We start from the raw sequence: 24,908 nt of genomic DNA, 5'->3' as shown, positions 1-24,908 counted from the left end.
ATGTCTTCTCTTTAAGGGGTAACTTGATCCAGTAGACAAAGCAAGACGAGTCATCTGAGAAAACTATCTTATAAGCCTGATTTTAAACTACAAGCCTAAATGTAATGATTCAGTAAATGTTGTAAGTAAATGTTGCTGTTTTTATTAGTGATCATGAAATAAACATGACAACTCATTTGTTTGCTGTAATAAAAGATAAAGATACATGACTGAGTCTTTTGGGGAAAGAAACACCGAAATCTTAAACCGCAGCACTTCATTCTTTCGAGCATGAACATCCAGAGATGATTTGAATTTCATTTTAAGTGTACACTATCAATTGCACATTTGGTATACTTGCTCATTTTTTAGCTGGTGAACACGAATACCAGACTTTGTAGTCAACAACAACAACAACACGTTTTGATAATGTCATTCAAAATGCCATAGAAAATCGGGACTTGGTCTGGAGTCAGTGTCATCTCTTCCTCTGTTATTTTGTGGCTTAATCAGATCTTTGTCATTGTTATGAAGACCACATAATTGACTTGCAGTGAGCTCAACTTATACCCAAGCTGGGGGCTGATTTTGTAACATAGCCACTATTTTGGGGTTAAAAAAAGTGCTTAAAAAGGAAACACGAGCTACACATTTCCTGAGACACACATTTTTACATCCTGGTACCTCATTAACACACATGACATCACTTTATGTCAAAAAAATTGTGATATCAGAAAGAAAAGAAAGCTCTAACTGGTAAAAACGTTTTTGTGAGATATATTTGAGTCACTTCTTAAACTTCTTCCTTCCACTGCCTCGTGTCACTCCCCTCTTCTCTGCTTTGACTTTTATGAAGATAAAAAATGACATATGTAATTATAAACCGTGCATGCAAAAAGCAAACTGGCTAAAAATTTGCAATAACTATTGATTTTGAGTTAATCTGTACGATGTGTTGTGTGTTAGGTTAGCAAAGGTCCTCACAAGTATGTAAGTATGAACAAGTGATGGTGCTCAGTGTAATCAGGGGTCAGCACTGTGCATCATCTGCTGATGCAAGCTTGTTATGTAATGAGCTGACTCAGCACTTCCTTCTGATTCCCGGTGGGACGCTCTCATTATCACTCATGCACACATGTAGCCGCTAAACTGGTGGGCCTAAATCTTCACCACCACGTCTATATAAATACAAGCGTAAGGGGAGAGAGTGAATCAGCGCTCGGAGTACGGACACTGGGCCGGCTTGGAACACACCATTTATTTTTTTAGAAGAACAGCCAGAATCACAAGTATGAGTTAAAATCCCCACTATACAATTAAAAAAAAAAAAAAAAAAAAAAAAAAAAAAAAAAAAAAAAAAAAAAAAAAAAGAAAGTATAAATGTTCCCAACCCGCTAAAAGCCCTGCCGGCAGAGATAAATATACAATAAAAAAAACAAACATCAAAGCTAAATGAATGTCCTTTTTATATGGTAAAAACTTCCCCCCCAAAAGTCCTCTATTCCCAGTGTCCAACCACACACACTCGGGCAAATGTTCCTTAGCTGAAAGAGACAGAAAGGGGCTCCTCTTCCGGGATGGGGAAATCTCGCCAGCAGAAGGCCAGGGAGGAGGCTCCTATCCCCACCTGGCAGCGCATGACCGTGCAGTCCAGCCACTCTCCGCATCCGCACACGGCTTCCCTCATAGCCCGGCCCTGATACAGGCAGAGGCGTCCTCTCTGCCTTCTGTGGATTTCACACATCGCCTCCCGCTGTTACTATTCTGTCCGTCGGAACTGGATCGCCGGAAGTCTCGCGACGCCTCACAGGCAAGCCGGTGCTACATGTGCTCGTCTGCACCACACGTTCGGTTTCCTGCTCTTCGCTGTTCGTGTGTCTCTCCTCTCGTCTTTGCGCTCACCATCTCCCTTAAGTCCGTTTGGCGGCCAATAGGCCACTTCGGGGGCACGCCCCCACCTCACAGGTGCAAGCAATTATCTGTCCAATCCACAGTGGAATAAAAAAAGAATACTATACAAAAACACAAAACACACAGTATAAATATGGAATAAAATCATGCAATAAAAATTATTACAATAAGATCATGCAACTAAAATTGACACTGTGCACCAACACAGTGCAGTCCTAAACAAAATATACAAAACACAATTTTCCACTGCGTGACACACACACACACACACACACACACACACACACACACACACACACACACACACACACGAGCTTCATGTACACAGGATGGTTGTAAATAAGGGTTTTTGGCCTGCAGCACAAATCAGTTTCTCTCCTCTCATAGAGCTGCTTTCCCGTGCTTTAATCTCAAACAATAAAATTTGATTAAATGTATATTTATGGTTCATTTATTGTTAATTTGGAACTGGTGACATTACTGCTCACAAACTGCAGCAGTGGTGTTGCAGATAGTGTAAATATGACATTAAAAATGAAGAAAAAATTGTGAAGGTTTGTCCCAATTGTTAAATCTAAAACTTACACAGAGAGAACTTACACTACAAGAGAACTGTAGTTACAATCTTCTATACACTTTTCACTGCATTGTTAGTAGTTACTTATTCTTATATCCTTGCTAAAGGGTAATTGGTGTGACCTGGATATCTTGGTCTCAGCAGCCACTTTAGTCAAAAGGAAACCACCATAACTTAAGCACAGGCCTAACTGCAAAATAGGACACCCAGCCCTTTAGTCTTTCGACCTTGTGTTTTAAAGCAAAATGAAAATTTCTGAGATAACTAACTATAACACCAGTGAGATTAAACTCTGTGAGAAAGCTTCAGTGCGGGAAATGTGTTGTTTGTCGCTTTTGTCCAGCAGAGGTCACTGTTCATTAAATTTCAGCCCCACTTTCATTTTCACTGCCTTTCACGGGCGGCAAAAGCTAGTGCGCAGCCGCACTCAGCTGCGCTGAGTCAAAAAGAAGATGCAGCGTGAGACCGGAAACACTGTTTTCAAAATAAAAATCGTAGCGCAGTAGAATATCGTCAGTCATCTTTATATAATAGATTATAAGAACAGAGTTGAGGCCACATAACCACTTACACAAGTGCTTTACTTATACATTTGCAATCATGTTTTATTAATTCCCCCTCGTATCTGGATTTATAACCACATTTCAATGGTAAGACCTTTACATTTGTGTCTGAAATATTTAATTTGAAATAAAAAAAAAATGAATATCTAAATTATACCCGAAACGGCTTCGTATTTATTATTTCATTCCACGGTAACGTTGGCCTGGTCGGTGTACAATTTTGAAATTTGTTCCCCGGATGTCGCACCGTCCAACTGAGACGCTTGACGACACGCGCAGACCTCCAGGCAGACGCGGCGGCGACAATCACGAACTCAGAACGCGCGGCACGGCCACGGACGTCTGTGAAGTCAGTGTCCCGCTGTGTACCTGAACGTAGCCAACCCCGCGCGCTCTCTCGGACATAACCGATACACGGACACGCGCAGCGGAGAGGCGGAAAATTATGGCGACGTTGGGACCGGAGTCGGCTCGCCCCCCTCTGGGTTCTTCTCCGTTAGTCCAGGCTCACATCGGCAGCGCCAACCTGCCTCCCAACCGGGGCTTGGAGCGGGCGCTGGAGGAGGCGGCGGCCAGCGGCGTCCTCAACCTCAGCTGCCGAAAACTGAAGGAGTTTCCCCGGACAGCAGCCAACCACGACCTGTCGGACACGGTGGAAGCAGGTAGGTTGTTCTTTGGTGTATTGCACTCCCCCAACAGCCCATCCCGGTTAGCTTTTAAGAAGGGGGGCACACCGGTGCTGGGCGGTAACTGCTGCCCGCTATAAACGCGTCACGGCGGCGTGGAGACTCCTTTAAGTAACCGCTGGACGTTATTTACAACATTGGCATTTCCGTTATACACGATTACTAACTGAGCGTTTGCTCACGAAGCTGCACGGGTGGTGTGCCGAGCCCTCAGCCCTGGTGGTGTTTGCAAGTTGGAACTTTGGCTTCACCTGAACCGGATGCACAGTTGACTTTAACCCCTCCACAGAGTCGTGTTTAGCCTCCTGACTGGCCTCATTGTGACCTGAGATTTGTTCATTATTGAGAGAACAGTCATAGGAAAAGTTTCAAGTTTCCAAATGACTGAAGCCCTGTGTTTATGGAGGGCTATAGTGAAAGTGGGCACTGGAGCATTTATCACTGATCCGACTGTTCAGTGGAAATCCCCACTACTTCCTTTTAATCCATTACAAGATGTAAACAGGCATGGAGAGTTGGCTGAACCCCGACACACTCAGTCTGTGCTGTTTTAGGCACAACATAGCTATTTTCTTTCCAACCCCATCTGCTATCACGTTAATTACCAGAACACAAAAGGTTGTTATGTGTGTAAAGTTTTCTAACATAAAGGTAACCAATAAAAAAAAAAAAGATGTATTTTTGCGCTGTAAAAGCTGAAGGAAAGGGTCTTTAAGAAAAGCAGATGTTGTTTTATATGAGGGTTCTTTGTTACAAAGAAGGCTTGACATAGGAGTCATGAGTTTAAAAGTTTAAATGTGTTTGCGCTCTAATAGACTAGTTACCTATTCATGTCATAGACTGTATGTAAAAGATGGATGTAGCCACCATGGAACCATCCGTTGCTTACTGAAGACCGATTATGAAGTCCTGAGCGGAGTTTTTTGTTATTGTTGTCATGTTTTGATACTAGACAAGGACAAAGGGGTGGAGCTGACTGTGAAAGAACTCTGCATACACCTAGGGTGATGCCTTGTGATTCATAAATAACTAGCTAATTAGCATACCCTAAATAATCCTGCTTTATGACTCTAAAAATGATAATAATTTGGATTTAAACTTGAACTTTATTCAGTATGATCCAATATCAACAACCAAGCCCATAAACTCATCAGGAAAGTGTTTACTCTGGTCAGAGAGTAAAGGAGTCGAGTACCATTTTAATGAACTATTGTACAACATACGTACATATATTTAATAGCTTCCTGTCTGGGTGCTGGTAAGGCTTAAATTTGGCTCTGTGGCTGCATTAAAGGACAATAATATGACTTGCTAAGTGGAACAGGCTTTTCAGAAGTTTGTGCCTTAGTGTTTGCGAATAAAATTATAGTGTGGCTTTAATATGTTATGTAGAACTAACTAGCAGTGGTCCGTATCTTTGCAATATACGTGTACAGGCTATAGAAGCAGTCAGCTTATGAAGTAACGCTCCACTGTCTTGTTCATATGTGATCACTTATGACTTAAAAATAAATAAATAACATGGCAGCAGCCAAAATGCTAACATTGAGCTTTCAGTGTGGGGTCCTAAACCAATGGCTGATGTCATGGTGGCTGCATCCATCTTCTAAATACAGTCTATGATCTTGGTGTATATTGTGAGTCTTAATAAGTATGGCCAGAAGCAGGACTACCTTTATCCATACTGGGGTTTATGGTTGGCATTTTCTTATTTTTACATACCAGGTCAAACGGAGTATAGGATATAGGGTGCAGGTCTCTGTGGTTATCAAGCAGTCAAGTTTTCATCACTGACCTACTGCCCTGATCCACATAATAGTTTTCAGTGTTTGCTCTGACATCATGTGGATTCATAAGGATAGATTTGGGGGCATGCTGGTTAAGCTGATTTGCTGTACTGTGCAGGCATTTTATCTTTCAGCTTTTAAAAGTAGTAGAAACACTGGGTTAGACACGTGCTCTAAATGTTGTCTGCTAATGCCGTTGGCAACAAAAACTAAGTTGTGGCTGTCTTTGCTCTTCAGAGTAAGTGAATAAATGGGTCGGCTGTGCTACAGTGAAGACAAGTGACGTTACTTTGCTGCACTTCGGTCTCTAACTTTGTTTATGTACACTAAAAAAGAAATGTGGATTACGTAACTGCTGTGGAGCTCACGTTTACAGAACCATACACCCACCCACCCACGCACGCATGCACACACACGCACACCGCAGCAGCAGTATGAAGTCAAGCGATAGAAGTGATGGCAGTAAAATGAGAGTGTGAAGATTGTGTGCTACAGTTTAACAGCGTTCCTGCAGTATGTATTAGGGATTCCTGGTTATGGACAAGACTTTGTGATCTGGGATGTTTTGTGTCACTTACATACCAAATGACCTTTAGAGAATCCTTCTTATAAATCTAAGAGGGTGCTTGTCCTGCCTATTACCCCTAAGAGTCAGTCAAGAGAAAAAAAGAAAGCAGATAAAGCTGAAAGCAGGTAAAACTGGGCCCTAACAGTTTGCAAGCTGTAGATGTTTGTGTAATATGTGTCAGGACCCTGAAGGCATTTTCCTTTAAAGTGACAAGATGTTGTAGAAAAATGTTGTTCCAGAGATTTATAGAATTGCTGTCAAGGGCCATTGAATCTGTTCTGGCAGCACGTGGTAGCAAAACTTCTTACTCCTAACACTCCTAACACTGCTAACACTTTGTTTATTTTTTCTCTTTAATTTGATGGCAGTTTATTTAATGCTTTCTTACCATGACGGTCTCAAGGTGCATCATCCTGATGTAGTGGCTTACACATCCATCCTGGAGGAGACAGAAATCCCATTGGGGTTGTGTCAGGAAGGACATCTGGTGTGAAAGTCTGCCAAAACAAACATGCAGCGTTACCTGCTGCGATGGCTCTCTATGAATGAGGGATTAGCCGAAAATAGCTTTTAAGGTGCATTATCCTAACCACTTCAGGAAACAGAAGGAGGTGTCAGATTAATGAGATTAATGATTTCATGTACATAGTTAGGTCATAAGTGTTTATTTAATAGTTTGTTGAGTTGTCACAGCAAATATTTGGCAAATAGGCCAAATGAGAAACAGTCTTTCTTTCGGTGTAAAAAATTTGAACTACATATTTAATCCTTGAGATATCTTTATATGAGGAAAAAGAAGGCCAGTCTCATCAGGACATATCAGTTTTTTTCTGCACAATAAGGAAATGCTGCTGTAGGAAATGAAAGAACTGTCACAACTCTCTGGCTTTAAATTGTAAGAAACAAAACATGTAAAATAAGAGAAAAAGTCCTGGTGCTCATTATACAATACATAAAAGCTGTAAAACTTAAAAGTCCAAACATATGCCTTTCAGCCATGAGGATTATCAGCGTCACGGGCTTCATGCATTAAGATACGTGGGTTCAAAATATCTGTATCAGCCAATATTGGCCCTACTGACTGGTACCTCCTGCAAATTCTGGCTCAATACTCGAAGATCATGGGATAAAGGGATAAAAAATGATAAATTGTCATTTTCAACATTTGGTTGCATGTCAGCGTATCAGTGTATCAAAGTATCTCTGGCACTGGGAAAAAGAACCGAAGAAGCTTAAAAATCCTGCTGTAGACATTTTGGAGTGAATATGACCGACATGCTGGTGTGACAGTAGTAAACAGTGGCGTGTTGAGTTTTCTGTAGTGAAGATGGAGGTGTCTCTGATCACACAGCAACTGTGATCAGCTCCCATGAAAAGAAATGAGATGAGACAGAACAAAGTAAGTCACTGTGACAGACGAGCGTGCTGTGGAAGCACTCGTCTTTAAATGCACACATGCACACACGTATTTATATAAATCAGCTAAAGTGCACACAGAAGCAGTGTGTCAGAGTCGACAAAGTGCAAGGACTCACACTGTGCTTCCTCCTAGTTTCATATCAGCAGCCGCGCAAGTCTCAGCTTGTAGTGATCAAGGAAGAGGGACTGAAACTGAGAACGATCAGAGGCTGATGTTGATTGTTAACAGGGTAGAATGTGGTATGTCTAATTGAACGTGAGATAAGATTTATTAATATGACACGCTCAGGGAGGGGCTGTATATGTGTGGTTGCAGGTATTTATTTTAGGGTAGATGATATCACTTGTGTCCAGGAAGTGAAAGGTGAAGTAAGGTGATTTTCAAACCAAACCAACCAGTCAGTCTGCTTTCAAATGTGGTGGGATCAACAGCAACTACCAAACCGTGTGTGTGTGTGTGTGTTTGGGGTGTTAAACATCCCTTAACTGCCAGACAGTTGAAAGATAAACAGAATGACATAATGTTTAGTTCTGAGGAATGACAAAATTTTAACCGCAGATTTTATTTATTTATTTTTTAAATCGCAATCATCCACAGCAATAACACGTAACTGATTTTGCTTTCATTTTATGCGTTTACAAATCCTCTTTTGTACCATTCCTGATACAACTGCTATATATAAAAGTTCTAGCACTCAGGGTGAAAGTGTTTGGGAAAAGTCTGAGAACTTGAAGGGGAGTTTTGTTTAAAGATGATTCCAGGAAAGAGGAAGAGAGTAGGGAGATGATTTTTTCAGTAATAAAACTGATTCTTTCTGATCACCACTGTACAGTTGTGAGAATGACACGAATATTAGTTTTCACAAAGTCTGTTTATGTGAAGAGTCAATATTTGCAGTGTTGGCCCTTCTTTTTCAAGAAGTCTGCAGTTGGCCCTGAGATACTGTCAATCAACTTCTGGGCCAAATCTTGACTGATGGCAACCCATTCTTTCATAATCAATGTTTGGAGCTTGTCAGAATTAGTGGGTTTTTGTTTGTCCACCCGCCTCTTGAGGATTGGCCACAAGTTCTCAATTGGATTAAGGTCTGGGGAGTTTCCTGGCTATGGACCCAAAATTTCAATGTTTTTTTTCCTGAGCTACTTAGTTATCACTTTGGCCTTATGGCACGGTGCTCCATCGTGCTGAACCATTGTTCCTTACCAAACTGTTCTTGGATGGTTGGAAGAAGTTGCTGTCGGAGGATGTTTTGGTACCATTCTTTATTCATAGCTGTGTTCTTTGGCAAAATTGTGAGCGAGCCCACTCCCTTGGATGAGAAGCGGCCCCACACATGAATAGTCTCAGGATGCTTTACTGTTGGCATGAGACAGGGCTGATGGTAGCACTCACGTTTTTTCCCCCAGACATTCCTCTTTCCAGAAGCTCCAAACAATCGGAATGGGGCTTTATCAGAAAAAATGACTTTACCCCTGTCCTCAGCAGTCCACTCACTGTACTTTTTTACAGAATATCAGTCTGTCCCTGATGGGGTTTTTTTTGTTTGTTTTTTGAAGAGAAGTGGCTTCTTTGCTGCTCTTCTTGACAGCAGGCCATCTTCCAAAAGTCTTCGCCTCACTGTGCATGCAGATGCACTCACACCTGCCTGCTGCCATTCCTGAGCAAGCTCCGCACTGGTGGCACTCAGATCCTGCAGTTGAATCATCTTTAGGAGACAGTCCTGGTGCTTCTCGACTTTCTTGGGCGCCCTGAAGCCTTCTTCACAACAACTGAATCTTTTCCCCTGAAGTTCTTGATGATCCGATAATGGTAGATTTACGTGCACTCTTAGTAGCAACAACATCCTTGCCTGTGAAGCCCTATTTATGCACCGCGATGATAGCTGCATGTGTTTCCTTGCAGATAACCATGGTTAACAGGAAGAACAATGATTTCAAACATCACCCTCCTTTTTAACACATCCAGCTATTCTAACTCAGTTAGCATGACATAATGATCTCCAGCATGCATTCCCACAAAAGATCCATGATCTCATTCTTTTGCCTTCACAATAACTAATAATAATACTAGGCTTAACTAAAATTTCAGGCCTAATATAACAAAGTTATGACGGTTTTCTACAACAGTATCGTAGCTGCAGCGTCATCTGGTGGCAGATGACCACGGCCACATAACATGTGACAATTTAATGACCTTGGCAATCAATTAAAATATTAACACTTAGATTCACCGAGTTGTACGTCTGGTACCTTCTAGTGACAGTAAAGATAATTAGTCCACTAGTGACGGGCTAATGTATAAGGTGATCAGTTCAATTCAGTTTCATGTTCTTTGTTGGCTGCTCTACTTGTCAGCAGCCGTGCACTGATATCTAGCCCGAGAGCTAACATGGCATGGAGGAAACAATCAGCAAAGGTTCAGCAGGATCCAGCTCCACGGTTAAGTCTAAAAAATGTTGACTTACTCATAAGCCCTGTACCTCACTGAAAAAGGGACCTGGTGGTATTCCTTCAACACCGGTGTCTAAATGGTCCTCGGCCATGGAGCGCTCATTTTGTAATAAATGTATCACTAATATACAAACATGTTTATATCTGGAAGGCTTGAATCAGAGGTGTACAATGTATGATGGGGCTATGAATTATTCAGTTAATTTCTTCATCAATTAATCATCTTCTCCTCATATTACTACATAGATGCAGAAAAACACTGTCGCTGTCTTTGTGCTGCTGTGTGGTTGTGTTACTGTCCTACAGTGAACACACTGATGAGCTTTTTGGTATTAATGCTCTGTCTGTCTGCTGTGGGTTTTATGTGTGTGAGCATGTGCTTCCCACCACATACCCAGCTCTAGACAATACGCATTTCTGCAGTGTTTGGCAGTTTTTTTTAGTGGACAGACACGAACACACAGACACGCACACAAAGAGCTTTACAATATGTGTGTAAAGTGACAGCAACAACCTCCCTGCGTTTGTCAGGTGTACTGTGCAAATTTTTATATGCAGTTAAAAAGTTCAAATATTTCTCCACTTGTACTTAAATGCATTTGCACATATAAGCATGTTCATCAGTATATCTGCGATTTATTCTGTTAATAGGCAGTTTTTTTGTTGACCCATCAACCCTACCGGAGTGAGACATTCTCTAACCATCAGCAGGTTGGATTGCCATGTCTCAGCATTTTTCATTGCACTGTGGTTTCATTCCAAGTGTGTACATGAAAGGTGGAGGAAGTCCCAGAGCACAGACCAAGCTACCAATCAAAAGTGACTACACTAATAATAATAATAATAATAATAATAATAATGATAAGAGTTTTTTTTTTTTTTTTTGTTCATTTTTTGTTTAATAGCCAACCGAACTGAAATCATACCTTTAAATTATGTAGATCAAATTTTAGTTGGGACATTCACTATTTGCAGCAGGATGCTTTTGGAAAATTAGCTGCACGATACACAGTTAATAAATGCTTGTTTTCTGTGGCTATATGAATGCAGTTTATTTATTTCTACTAATAGATGCTCTGTTTCTTTACTTCAGACTTTTCTTTGAGGAGGAATTTGAGAGGTTTGTAGTTTTTGTAGTGGTGCAGCTGCCCAAACGATTGTAAGCCACGATTGTATTTTCTATCCTAAAACTGCTGCATGAGAAGCGCTGTCACTGGACTGGTGATGTTCAGGGTGTATTCGCTATAATGTCAGCTGGGATAGGAGCAGATGCAGAGTGATTGGGGGAAAAGAAGATGAATACAGTAAAACAGCAGTCTAGGGTTTGCAGAGGTCTTAGATGCTGAAATTATTTACAGGGAGTTTTTTTTTCTTTCCAATTTAAGTATGTTTTCCATATTTGTTGAAGAAATCTGTCAACACGACTTGTACTTATAGTCAGGTCTATTTATTTCACCAAATACCAGATTTAACGCAGAACGGGTCCTGACCCTAGGTCTGTAAGCAAAACTCTAAAGGGCCCTCCGACCTGACCAAAGTGAACCATTTGCCATTGTCACAGGGAGGACAGGTTTACTCGATCGCTCTTCCCGCAGTTTACTCTCATGGTGATTTTTCTTTTTTCTGAAGAAAAGAATATTTTTTTCTTTTTCTCATAGAAACTGTAAACAATGATGTGGGGTCCTTGTATAATTTGTGGGCAACTTGCTTATTGAGATGACTATGCAATATTTTACCAGTCAATAGACCAACAAGCTGCCATGTTGGCCCGATAGTGGTTTACAATATTATAGAAGTCATTAACGATACAGAAAGAGTGCAATAAAGGTTTGAAGGATGCAGCTGTGTGTGTGTGTCTGTGTCTGTGTGTGTGTTTAATGTGTGTAGATGGATGCATAATGTGTGCATGAGGCATGATTTATCCCCCATGACATTACCACCCTCACTTCCTATACCTCAGTGCTGTTCCTTCCCTTTCAGGAAGCGTTGGATTTCCAGGAATGTGTTGGGATGTTGGGTTAGAGGAGGCACTGTCTGCTCAGTGTTCGCGCCACACCTGAACGTAGTGACAGCTGTGACGGAAACACACACCCTCAGATCCGCAAACACTTTTATATTTGGAGGACAGAGTAACCACAGCAGAGTGGTCTTTTGAAAGTGTCAAAAAGCACCATTTTAATTAACAAATTTTAACAATTTAGGGAACCAAAAGACAGAAGTGCATGCTTTCCTTCCTCATGATTAGATGCCTTAACATTACCCCTCACTGTGAGCTTCACCTTCAGCCGCCTCCTATTGATTTGTTCTCAGAGGACTCTAAGAGGGAGGACCAGCGGCTCATGCATATAGAATGAGGCAGTTAAAGAAGCACTTAATGGAGCATTTAATGGTTTTCTCTCTGAGGGATGAAGAGCTACAGAGACGCCAGTCGGAGAGAGTGAGGAACTCAGGGACATCAGAAAAGAGCTCAGTGGACTGAGATGGAAAGTGCAATCTAACAGGACCGAATCCAGGTTCTGTCAGCTTGGATCAGCGCATGGATGGGCAAGATTTTTGGAAACTTAAATAGTCTAAAACGTCTGTGCAACTATTTTTTGCCTTTTACAAAAATAGTTTTTTTTTTACAGCGTTTCCCACGCTCAGATATATTGACAGCTGCTCAGAATATTTATCAAGTTTTTTTTTTAATCATTCATCCAAAATGGTGATGTGATCCATTAGCTACTGCAACCTTCCCTTCTCTTACTCTGAAAGTTCAGCTGCTGCCAGTCTTCAGTGTCATTCAGCTGTGTTGAGTCTCTTGTCTTGTGGTCATTGTTCTCATCTGGAGAACCACTGCATGAAAGTTTAACATCAGCCTAACATCAGCCAGCAGCAAGTGCTGAGCCTTTCCTCATGCTGCTACGCTGTGCTCACAGAGTCTGCTTACATATCTTAGCATGCCTCCATACTACCACCACGAATGTAGGTTAATTCTGAGGGGAAACACTGTCGTGTTTACTAAGTTAAAGGAAAGACAGTGGCTTGATGCCTTGCCTGAATATGTGTGTGTGTGTTTGTGAGAGAGAATACTGGGCAAAAACATTGAGACATAGAAAAAAGCACTTCTATGAAAAAACAACAACAACTTCATTAATGGTAGAAAAAAGATTCGCGATGAAGTAATAATGTCTTAGTCTTAGTTACAACTAACAGAGGTTTAGGAAGGATCTCATCAGAGGAGGCCATGACATATGGAACACTTGATCACTGAGCGTAACACTTGACACCTACCTGTGAGTAAAGATACAACTTCAGGCTGTGACATCTTTTACACATTGAAACTGTCACACTGATGTCACATATTACATCATCTCTGAGAAATTCTGTGTAATTGTACAAAAGACAGCAATATCAGACGAAGTTCTTAAAGAATTGTATAAAATAAGGTCAAGCCAACATTGAAGTTAGCTACCATCTGCCCAAACTAGGGATGTTCCTGGTGACTAATTTCTTACTCCATTATGAACATTATATGTTATACTCCAGACAAATGTAGAAGTGGATAGGAAAATTGATGGATGCCCATCACTTCTGGATACATCAGCTTTTTTGTAATATAAGATAAAGAATAGAATAAACATAATGTCTTATTATCTCTCAGGTTTGTCACCAGGACCTACTGTTCTAGGTTACTCAATTTTACAATCTCTTTTTTTCCACCTATTTTACAAAGTTGTTTGTCTACTGTGGTAGCCGTGGCAATGTCACTATTATCAATTAATTACTCATTAATAGTGATAATAATGGTGAACTGTATGCCTGTGTTTTATTTTATTATTGTAAGTGTAGTTAATGACAAAGATGTCCAGAGGCTTGCAGACTTTGCAGAGCTGTAAGTGTCTTTGCACTAGCTTTGCTCTTAGTCAGTGGAGCAAAAGCTAACCTGAAGATGGGTGGAGTTGTGATAATGATACTGTAAGGTGGGGACATGAGGGTGGAGATGCTGGTTTTCTCACCAGCACAGAGGAGGGAAGTAACTGCTCCCCACTACATTGTGTTCAGGAGGCAGTGGCTTGGAGCTTTTCCTGTTAAGCAAGCCAAGTATCTCCCCACCCCCTCACCACAACTGTAAAGCATGTGTTACGACCCGGCTCGAGGCCGCAACATAAAAAAGGAGATGAATACCAGAGTGTAGGTGAGAAGAGGTTTTTTCTTAAAATGGACTACCAGGTTGGCTAAAATAGCTGGTACCACCCAGGCAAAGACAAGTGAGCTCCCTGAAAGCTTGCCTCAGGTATGGTTTTATCCACACCTGACTAGGTGTGGCCAATTAGCACCAGCTGAACACATTGAGATGATTAGGGGCTGCAGAGGGACGTAACACATGGCCGCAGCTACAGCTGGACTTATATAATTATTACTTCATGGCTGCTTAATGCAATGCTGATTTTTTTTTTATTCTCCTAGTGAAGTAAAACACAGCAAACATAAATTTAACATTACACTGGAGGGTCACATACTTGCTGGCAGCTCTGAGAGGCTATCATTGGAGCTAAATGCTAACTTCTGTAAACTAACACAGTCCTTTTGTGGCCAACGTGTGCTGTGCTTCCTGTGAGTGGCCTTTTGGACATTTACTGATAACGAAATTGAAATATACTTTTTCCACTTTGTGTATGATACCTCGGCTTTGGGTGTCCACTAATATCATCGCTCTGAGGAAGAGACTAGCAATGCTTTGCTCTTTAATTTAGCATTGATTGGTTATTAAAAGGCCCTGTGACAGACTGGTTATCTGGATGATATGAGGACAGTCTTCGATGTGCAGTTGCATTATTCAGAACACCAGTGACAGTAACTTACAGTGCTGCTTAAGCAAAAGTCATTGAACTCTGTTTAGTTGAAATCATGCGATACACTGTAGCCCCTCTGTTTTAAGGTGGTCTTTGGTATCAAGGCCCTCCTGTGTTACAACATTAAGGTCAGAACTTCCCAGTCAAAGCTAAAGACTCTGGGAGTCTGTGACAGGCTATTATTTCACAGATCAAACAATTATTTCATTAATGGTGGGAAAATATTTTAAGTAACCGTTAGTTATGGCTCTAACAGAAAGGATTAGGAAGGATCAGGAGGGCATGACTTGTGGGACACTCGATCACTCAGCATATAAGGAAGAGGTTTTTGCTTTTGATACCTGACACTTACCCGTAAGCCAGGATTTGACTTGAGGCTGTATCATCACTTTACACATCGCTTGACACTGATGTCATACATTACATCATTTTTTAAGCATTTTTTTTCCTCTTCTTCTTTCATGTTCAGGTTTTGTCCTGTAGTCTACTATGTGCTTGCGATTACGGCAGTGCAGCATGTGTGTGGTCACATCTTGTGTGCCTGTGACTGAATTAGATCTTTTGAGGCTTTCTTCTATCAGTGTTTGTCATCTGCTGCTGCGCGCTGCATGGATCAGACGTGTCTCTGAAGCTGCTCTGTGGAGCTGAAAATACAAACACACTGACAGACCAAAGACCAGCCTCAGTCAGCTCATGTAAACCTGCTTCTCCTCCTTCAGCACATGGATTTATTACCTCAGGTTTGGCAGGGTTAGCTACCACCATTCACTGATTCATGAATGGCGGTTGCAGATGTTAATGTTAACATTTAGACATGTACAGCAAAACAGAGTGATTTTTTTAAAGCTTTTGCTGCTTATTTAAAATCTTCCACTAAAGAAATTCCAGAGAAGTGCAATGCACTAATGGTCCACATTTGCTGCAGGTGAAACACTGTCTTGCTGTGTGGTGTACTAGAGTAACACTTACACCCCCACCCCAGCAGTCATGACATGGGAAGGTCCAAGGAAAATACCTAATTATTTGAGCCGCTCGTCTGCATCAGGACGTCCCCACCTGCATTCTTGTTCGATAGTGTGCCCCTCTGAGCGGTCTCTCTAGATAACCTTGGAAGGGAACAAATTTCCTTCCTCAGGCCTTTTGCAATCTGAAGGTCACTTCCTTCTGTTCTCTGCTGCACAGTGCACCGTGTGATTACATGTATAAACTGTGTCTGCCTGTGTGTTAATTATTGTGAGCTCACTAAATCATCACTCTGCTATAGTGTCATTGTTATGCTTAGGGATACGCTCAGTTCTGGTTTTATACCAGTGGTCAGCTAAGAGAAACTGGTTCTTTTGTATTTAGTTTCTTTAGCTTCACATTGACTAATCACACCTCATCCAGCTGACTTACGGCAAGCTTTTTGTATTGAACAGCAATAACATAACCTGACAGTTACAGATGAGCCTGGTGCCCCTATTCTAAATGGTCTCCTCTGGACCAGTTTAAGGGGGTGTCTTATTTATTTATTAATTTTTTGTCTTTTTTAATGTTTTCTGCTCTCACTGAGTCTGACCTTTTGGCTTGGAGGATTTACTTATACATACTCTGATCTTATTATTGGAAACGCTGACTATGTTTAATAGGACCTACAGCACTGGGGCAGTACACACATGAAGAATCAGTCAAGCGGCGGTGGCATTTGTCTTCCTCCAATGGTGCCTCTGGAAGTAGACAAACGTAACCTTCATCACCAAAATCCGCTGGTGCCGCACACTGGTATTGCCCATTCTTCTCTATGGATCCGAGATCTGGGTCATCCTCTACCATGACCTCAACAAGCTCGAGGTCTTGCGTGTTTGCGTTAGATTCTCCAAATGTCCCTCCGTTATCGTCTCAGCAACAGCGCAATACGTAGTCAATGTCACCAGGAGCCCTTGATGGAAGAGGTGATGGAAAAGCGATGATTGCAATGGTTTAACCACGTCTGCCGCATGAGCAGCCGTCGCTTGCTATATCGCCTTCCTCTGCAGCATCACCTCGCCCACTGGAGAATCAAGCATGGCATGCCCAAGAAGAGTTGGATCAAGCAAATTAAAAACGATCTTAAACAATGACGTCTAACCCTCAAGCAAGCAAAGGTCAAGGCCAGAGATTGCAAGGCCTGGAAGTGCATAGTTGACCAGTATGGAAACCCTACGGCACCCCCTGCCAACCGTCAACCAGGGACAAAAGAAGAAGAAGAAAGATACACGCCAGGGCTCGCAAAATTTCAAAATCCCTGGTAGCCCTTCGGGCAGGGACTCTTCAGTTTGTGGTAGCCCAAAATAAATTTAAGTAGCCCGAATAAAAAAGAGAGCAATTTTTTGATTGATGTTTTGTTTCCTGTTTCGTTTCCTTTACAATATTATACATTAAAGTATAATATTGTAACGGAAACAAAACATTAATCAAAAAAATTGTTGAAACACAAATTACAACATTGTATAAAAATTACGATCATCAACTCAAATACTTGGTTGTAATTGAACAGAAATTTCTATGAACTTGTAAGAACTGTGTAGAACATGAATCAGTCTGTGTCAGATCCTGATTTTGAAATTTCCACTGAAGTCACGGGTAAGAGATAAGTGGAACCAAGATCTAGGCCATTTTTTTTAAGTTTGCAAAGACTGCTACATTTTGCCAATGGTAGTTCACTCTTTGCAACATAGTACGCTGTTCTAAACAGATTTTTCAGGTTTATTTTTAGTATGTTCTTTGCAATTGGTGTTTGTTCTGGGAAAGATATTGCAGACTGAGCAATAATGCATTTCTTGCATTTCTCATGGGTTCTAATGGGGGTCTTTCTTAAAATTACTGATCCCAATAACAAAGGCGCTTGTCGACTCAGAAATCGAGGGAAACCAACAACACACCCGGCAGAACATTATGTTATTTACAGGGGTGCACATAAGTGGTCCGCATGTGCGCATTTGCTGTCAAAATAAAAGACGCGCACCAGATAAGAAGTTGCAACGCGCGTTTGCATACATATAAAAGGCACTGTTTTTGTCCGCTAGAGTGGGATTTTCACGGCACATTCTGCACCACATCTCTGTGCGTTCATCATTTCTTTGAAGCCAGCTCACCTCCTGCAACCGCTTTTCCGAGAATACGCGCTTCTTTTGCGGTTCGGACTCCTTCTGACATTTCTTTGGAGGTGGAGGAACAGCAAAGTAATTGCTTAAAGGAGCTTGCTTCTTCGACATCTTTAAGAGTTATAAACAAATGTCTGTCCTCCAGAAAATCTTATGTACGCAAACGCGCGTTGCAACTTCTTATCTTGTGCGCGTCTTTTATTTTGACAGCGAATGCGCACCTGCGGACCTCTTATGTGCACCCCTGGTTATTTAGCTTGTCATATTCCAGCCACAGAAATTCTTTTGTCCATGAAACCATAAAGCTGCACCTTTTCCCCCCTCATAGTCTGATTTGTCATAACTTTTCCGTTTTGTGGTAAGCTTTTCTTTGGCTGTCACTTCTTCACCCTGACCTGTCTTATTTGGCTCAGCAGAAATAAAATATATACCCTGCTGCTTTTACACACGCACTCACATAACGTTCAGCGATTCTCTGCGCAATCAAGCTCTCACATGTTTAAGCTTACTGTGGGAGATTTCACTTGTCAGGTTTGAATAGTAAGCTAACGAGTGATAAGACGATGTCAGAGGAATTGGTGCGCAATTAATCGTCACTCACCAATCAGTACTGCCGCTCTCTATACACAGTTCGCGCGATCGCAAAGTGAAAGCAAAAAACAAGCGCAATGACATAATTACCCAGCTACAATTCCGAAAAAATGCAAAAGCATTGACATATATTTTTCCTTCCTATGATAGCCCGACGGGCAGGGCTGAGATAGATTTTGGTAGCCCGACTGGAAAATTCGCTAGCCCCGGGACGTCGGGCTAGCGATTTTGCGAGCCCTGCAAGCATGAACTACTTTGTTAGGTACACTTGTTCAGTTCCATGTTAATGCAAATACCTAACAAGCCAATCAGATGGTAACGTAGTTCATTTTGACATGCAGACATGGTCAAGATGACCTGCTGAAGTTCAAACAGAACATCAGAAAGGGAGAAAAAGGTGAATTAAGTGATTTTTGAATGTGGTATGACTGGTGCAGCTGCTGGGATTTACACTAGTAAACCTTTACAGAGAAAAAAGAAAAAATATCCAGTGAGCAGCAGTTCTCTGAGCAAAAAATGCTCTTAGAAATGTTAAATGTTGTTCTGTTAATTGTCCCTGAGGTTAAAGAAGAATGGAAAGACTGGTTCAAGCTGATAGGAAAACAACAATAAGTCAAATGACCACTCGTTACACCCAAGGTATGCAGAAGATCATCTCTGAAAACACTACGCTGAAGCAGATGAGAGATTCAAAAATGTGCGGTTCACAAATCTGCAGAAACTGTGATACTGTCATGTCAATATGGAACAAAATGTGGAAGGACTAATGTTTCTAGCACCTTGTTTAATCCATGGCACAAAGAATTAAGACAGTTATGAAGGTGCAACCTGGTATAAAGCATCCAGAGAGCGTATACGAGAGAAAATGAGATGAAGCATACGTTTCAAACGATTATTTGGACACCAGTGCAGTTCTGCTTTTTGTTCATGTAGATCTGACACCATCTGCAGTTTGTAGTCTGTTATATGGTGCCACAGTCCATATAGCACTCTAGTTTATAAAAAAATATACAACATATTCAGTGGCGTGGTGGCACGGTGGATTGCACTGTTGCCTCACAGCAAGAAGATCCTCAGTTCAATTACACCATCAGGCCGGGGTCTTTCTGTTTGGAGTTTGCATGTTCTCCTCGTGTTTGCCTGGGTTCTCCCCGGGTACTCCGGCTTTTTCCCACAGTCAAAAGACATCCAGTTAGTGGGGATAGGGTTAATTGGAAACAGTAAATTGCCCATAGGTGTGAATGACAGCGCAAATGGTTGTCTCCGTCTATGTGTTAGCCCTGCGACATACTGGCGACCTGTCCAGGGTGTACCCTGCCTCTCGCCCCAAGACAGTTGGGATAGGCTCCAGCGCCCCCACGACCCTGAAAAAGATAAGCAGAAGTGAATAGATGGTTGGATTCAGTGAAGTGTGACCTGTTGTGATCCAATTAAATTTTAGTGAAATTTTAAAAATGTGTACTGCATAATAAAAAAATGAAATTGCGTCCCAGCTTTAAAACAAAATGAGACCACCTTGTGTCTTTCTAAATCAGAGATGTACAGTTTTGGTCTGTCCTGACAGACGCTTTGAATAAATAAAGAGGAACACTCTCTCTCATCCCTCCAAATGTAGGCCAGATTCACCCCCAAAACCAACACACACACACCTCTCTCTATCTCCCACTTAAATCCTCTTGGCATCATACTGTCATCCAGACACATACGCACACATCCATATCAATAACCAGTTCACTGTGATGAGCGCACACACTTTCCATACCCCTCTGCTTCAGGCTTATCCTAATTCACCATGAAGCACATGCCAGCATACATAAATAAGCGTTCACATATGCTCAAACACACACGCGCACACACACACACACACACACACACACACACGCGTGAAATAAAATAAATCCACATCCCGACTGATAAAGAGCTTGTAGCATGAGGTCACATAACGTAAAGTCTGCTTGGATATAAACTTAACTGTTTGGCTCTCTCACCTGTCCAAGTGTTACAGTAGGTGAGGCGCTCGTGATGTTTGTGGATGCTGGAGTTATATTAATGATACTTTATTTCTGACTAGATATTTAAGGAGTAGTGTTGTTGTTGTAATGTCTGCTAAGAGAGTGTTTCATTTTTTCGCTTCTGTGCAGACTTTGACACACAGGATTGTCGATGTGGTGGGTTTTTTGTGGCATGCCAGCCAGTCAGTGTCTGGGCAATTAAATTATTTAGGAAAGCTTTGAATGTCTGAAGGAGTAGTTATGAAGGGTACCCCGGAGAATTAACATGCTGTGCCAACTAAAAGCAGCACTTTTTAAAAGCTGAAAACGGCATCATTAAGCTAATGATGCTAAAAGGAAATCGGTTTTCTGTGAGGGACAGAGCCCCTCCCTGGACGCTCCCTGCAGTTGTAGCATTTTGAATTTAAAGGCTTCATAACCTAGAATTTCTACAATGCCAGGAATCATGTCTGTGTGTCAGTGTGCCAGGGTTTTGGTGGGAGTGGGTGCTGTTTTGTAAGCATGCCATCCCCTGCAGCCCTGCCAGTGGCCACACACACTTGGCCTCACAGTTTAGTGATATGCCGACAGCAGAGAAAGATGTGGGTCAGTAGTGGGGGGTTTGTTGTTGCATTTGATGATGATGATGATGAGTGTGAGTGTGAGTGTGTGTGTGTGTTGACAGTGTGCCTGGTGGGTTGCCAGTTTGAGGAAACCCCCCCTCACTAATCCTGTTAATGTCCCTGCCTGCCAGCTCTCTTCCCCTTCTTCCTCCATGTTCCTTTTTTCTTGCTATTTTTAAAGGTAACATTTTTTTTCCCTCGCTATCTCTCACACTGTCTGAGTTCATCTTTACTGTAAAATCTCTGCTTTTATCTCTCTCTCCTCCCTTTTTGTAAAACAAGTAAAACCTCTCTTTTTTTGATTGTTCGAGACTTTCAGTGTTTATCTGTTATTTTTATTTGATTCTGTTCTATGTATTTTTTTAAGTGTAGGGCCTATTTTTGATTTATAGAAATTTTTGTGTCTGAAGGTTCTCCATTCAAATAATTTCCCTGCACATCTTGGCTTTGAAATGAGAAACTTTGGTAGGAAAAAATAATAATACACAATGAATGACAACTGTTGGACAGTTTGTTTCTTGAAATCAATGAAATGTCAGCAATGGTTTTGGTAGAAAAAAAAAAAAAGAGTCACATACAGTGTATTTGTAATCATCACTGACTGTCACTTTTACTCCCCCATCTGCACTGAAAATAATCACACCAACTCCCTAAATCTAAATACTAATCTGTGATTGTCAGCTGGTCACTGGGTCAGACAGACAGATCCCCCAGCTACACACACACACACACACACACATGGAAGCTCAGAGGCTGCACATTTTCCTACTGTGCAAAAGAGGTGTTGTACTTAGTCCAAATTATACTGATCAAATAGGCTAGCGTCTTGGAGTGTATATATTGCCTCGGCTTTGTGTCAACATGTGAACATAGATATGACTGAATGTGAGCATAGTAACATAAAACCTTCCTTCTCTTTGATGCTAAGCTGCAGTTGGGACAATGTCCCTCGGTCAAAACACGGCAGGAGTTTATTAGGAATGCACCAATTGTGAGATTATAGGCCAGTAGCGATCTAAACAATAATTTGATCAATAGGGGAGGTGTCACGTTTCAGGTTTTTTTTATTTGGTTTTCATTGTTTTTACATCCCCCTTTGATTTGGCTATATTAAGTGTGCCAGTATCAATAGAGGGCATATGAGTAGGTGCTTTCACAGGATTGGGCCTCTATTTGCACTAATGTGCCACTGATGATATCAGACAAACAGTATCATATATTCTGAACTCAGGATAACTGACTAGGCCAAAGGTAATAATTTGGTCTCAACAGTTAAACAGGAAGTGTCATCACCCAGTAAGTAGGGCACAGTGGTTAAAAAGACTTACTTTAAATGACTCCATTTGGTGCGCTATAGAATCTGTAATATTACAGAACTGACAGTGGACACAGAAGGTCAGACTTGCATGTAAATGTTGCTAATTCACAAATCATTTCACTTCACTGCTCGACCATCAACATAACAACATGGACTGTGTCATATTATTTTCTAAGGACTTAATTATGTAATACTGTGGACCCAAGTTCCAAGTTAGGTCTGTGTGTGTGTGTGTGTGTGTGCTTGTTCGTACATGATAAAGCAGCAGACTGAAGTTTTTGGGTGTTTTCCCCTCGTCCTACTTTTCCTTCCAGATAGGCAGAGAAGCGAGACGGGCAAGCGACGAAGCAGCAGGACGATGAAACATTGTCCCCCACTGTCGCATGAGTGAATTATGGCACAACAAAACAAACACACAGATTGTTGTTTTTAGGTCTGCTTTGTCCTTAAAAGGAATTAAGCCCTTGCCTGTGTGTATGTGCTGGTAAGCCCTTTTGCACGCTGAACATGACTGTTCTCAGAGTTGATGTGGGTGGATGTTCATTTGGACTGCTTGGGCTCTGTTACGCAACAGTCGTTTCGGTTGTTCTGGAGAACAAAACATAGAGATTCAGAGACAAATGGAGCAAGGGGAACGGGTGACCAGGCAGGAGGGGGAGTGGCATGGACCCTCCAAACAAACTCTCATTTCCTTTTCCTTTTCAATGCGTGAACACATTCTCTCAGTCAGCAAATCCCTTAAGGAGCATCCAGCTGAAAAGCCAAAATTACTCTTCAGGAGATTTGTTTTTACTGTAACCTTAAGGGTACTTCTCAGTTAATTCTTAAAATGGTGGGAAGTGACAGCAGGGAACAATGATTTTATATGTGAATCTTCCATTGATTTGGTGCTGCATGTTTGTCTCCTGGGCATCATAATAGGAAATATTTATGGACTTTGGCACCGCCATTGCTGTTATTTCCTTGATTTCTATTTACATAGATGAATGCAGCTTCCATAATATGTTGAAGGATGCAAACAGGAAGTTTGCATCCTGTTGTTTCAGTAGGTTCTGCTCGGTCTTTCCTTTTTCAGTGTTTTTGCATGCATATCATTTTAGCAGCGAGAACGTGATTTGTGTTGCAGGGTGTAAAAGTACAAGTGCAAATTCTGAGCACACCATTAAAGAAGTGAAAAACAAAAGAAAAATGACAAAAAAGAAACTCTGTGAACCAGTAAGGTTAGTCCATTTATCTAGATGAGCAGCAGTGGAAAGTCGCAGTTCTATGCAGAGACGGCACACAGATTTGCAGACTGTTGTCTACATACTTTCTTAGGACAAGCAAGGCAAGCAGGGCTTGCATCAACTCTGCTTGCCTTTCTGTAAAGTCACAGCACATGACTGCTTTAGGTGTTTACTGTCACCAGCGGGCACTGTCAGAAATATGTGGGACAGCCACGGTTTAAAGAACAAACAGTGGTCTGGAGCCTTCAGTTCACAGGTACAAAAATCTGATATTAGATCAAACAAACTGATTTTTTTGTGTGCCGCAGCACATGATGTGGGGCCATCATGAGCCATAGGCATACTATCCTATGGCTCTGCTTACATCCCCTTCATGCACTCATCCATACAACTGTCAATGAAGTTGTGGTTGTGGAACTTATGCATAAACATATCCAGCCGTCATCTTGTTTGGACTTTATGCTATAGGTAAGTCACTTGAAAATGACCTTTCTGAACAGGAGATCAGGAGAAGTTTGGAAATGGATTGGATTGGTTGCAATTCAGAACAGGGGACTGATAGTGAAATGGTCAATCTCAGAAATGTATTCCCTTCTACTGATCCAATCTAACAATCTGTACAGCACATCAATGTAAATTTAACCTAGACGTATGCAGGCACATATGGGTGCCAAGCATTGTCTGTCTGTGCTTTAAGGGTTTCAAAGATCGAAACAACTGTCATAAATCATGTTGGAAAGTCTGCTATTATCTACAGCTTTAATTAATTCTCAGCAGTGCATTCACAACTCAGCAGCTCAGGTCTGAAGAAGTCAGTTTTGAAGTGGTCTAGCAGTCAAAACAAGTTTCAAGTTGGAATAACCTGAAAAGTTTCACTGATTTGACGAAATTTTTGAATGCGCTGGTTTATATCAGCAGCATCACCAAATCTCTGTCTTTGTCTTCAGAGTAACTTCAGCCCCATCTTGCCACCTCAGGTTTCCTGCAGCACCAAACTCCAACCTCATTGTGGCCTGTGGTCATTCTACTTCTGTGAAATCTTTGACCAACAGTTATGTATTCATTTACAGTTAGATTTATACTGTTTCAAATTATAGCTGTCAAGGTCACAGACTCTGAAGCAGTGTACACCACTGTTATCCTTTTTTTAAAAATAGATTTTATATATTTTGATGCATCCTGCATTTAAAATTAAGTTTAAAAACGAGCTATTACAGTAAAATACTCAAACATTTTATTTTATATTAAAGAGAAAATTGTT

At 41.4% G+C, this 24,908-nt stretch overlaps 1 protein-coding gene across 4 annotated transcripts in view; it reads left to right on the top strand.

Annotated features, from left to right (window-relative positions):
- The first annotated feature begins 3,248 nt into the window (after positions 1-3,248).
- Positions 3,249-24,908, top strand: part of lrch1 (leucine-rich repeats and calponin homology (CH) domain containing 1) — a 99,986-nt gene continuing 78,326 nt past the window's right edge. Inside the window, exon 1 of one of the 4 annotated variants that reach the window (XM_063496671.1) lies at positions 3,249-3,692. In XM_063496671.1, the coding sequence (XP_063352741.1) occupies positions 3,476-3,692 (217 nt within the window). In that variant the 5' untranslated portion in view covers positions 3,249-3,475. The remainder of the gene's footprint in view (positions 3,693-24,908) is intronic. The other 3 variants (XM_063496672.1, XM_063496673.1, XM_063496674.1) reach the window with 3 other exon arrangements.

The sequence above is a fragment of the Pelmatolapia mariae genome, linkage group LG16_19 (assembly GCF_036321145.2).
Source record: "Pelmatolapia mariae isolate MD_Pm_ZW linkage group LG16_19, Pm_UMD_F_2, whole genome shotgun sequence".
Taxonomy (NCBI): domain Eukaryota; kingdom Metazoa; phylum Chordata; class Actinopteri; order Cichliformes; family Cichlidae; genus Pelmatolapia; species Pelmatolapia mariae.
Note: the sequence above shows the minus strand (reverse complement) of the source record. Positions and strands in the feature narration are given on the sequence as shown.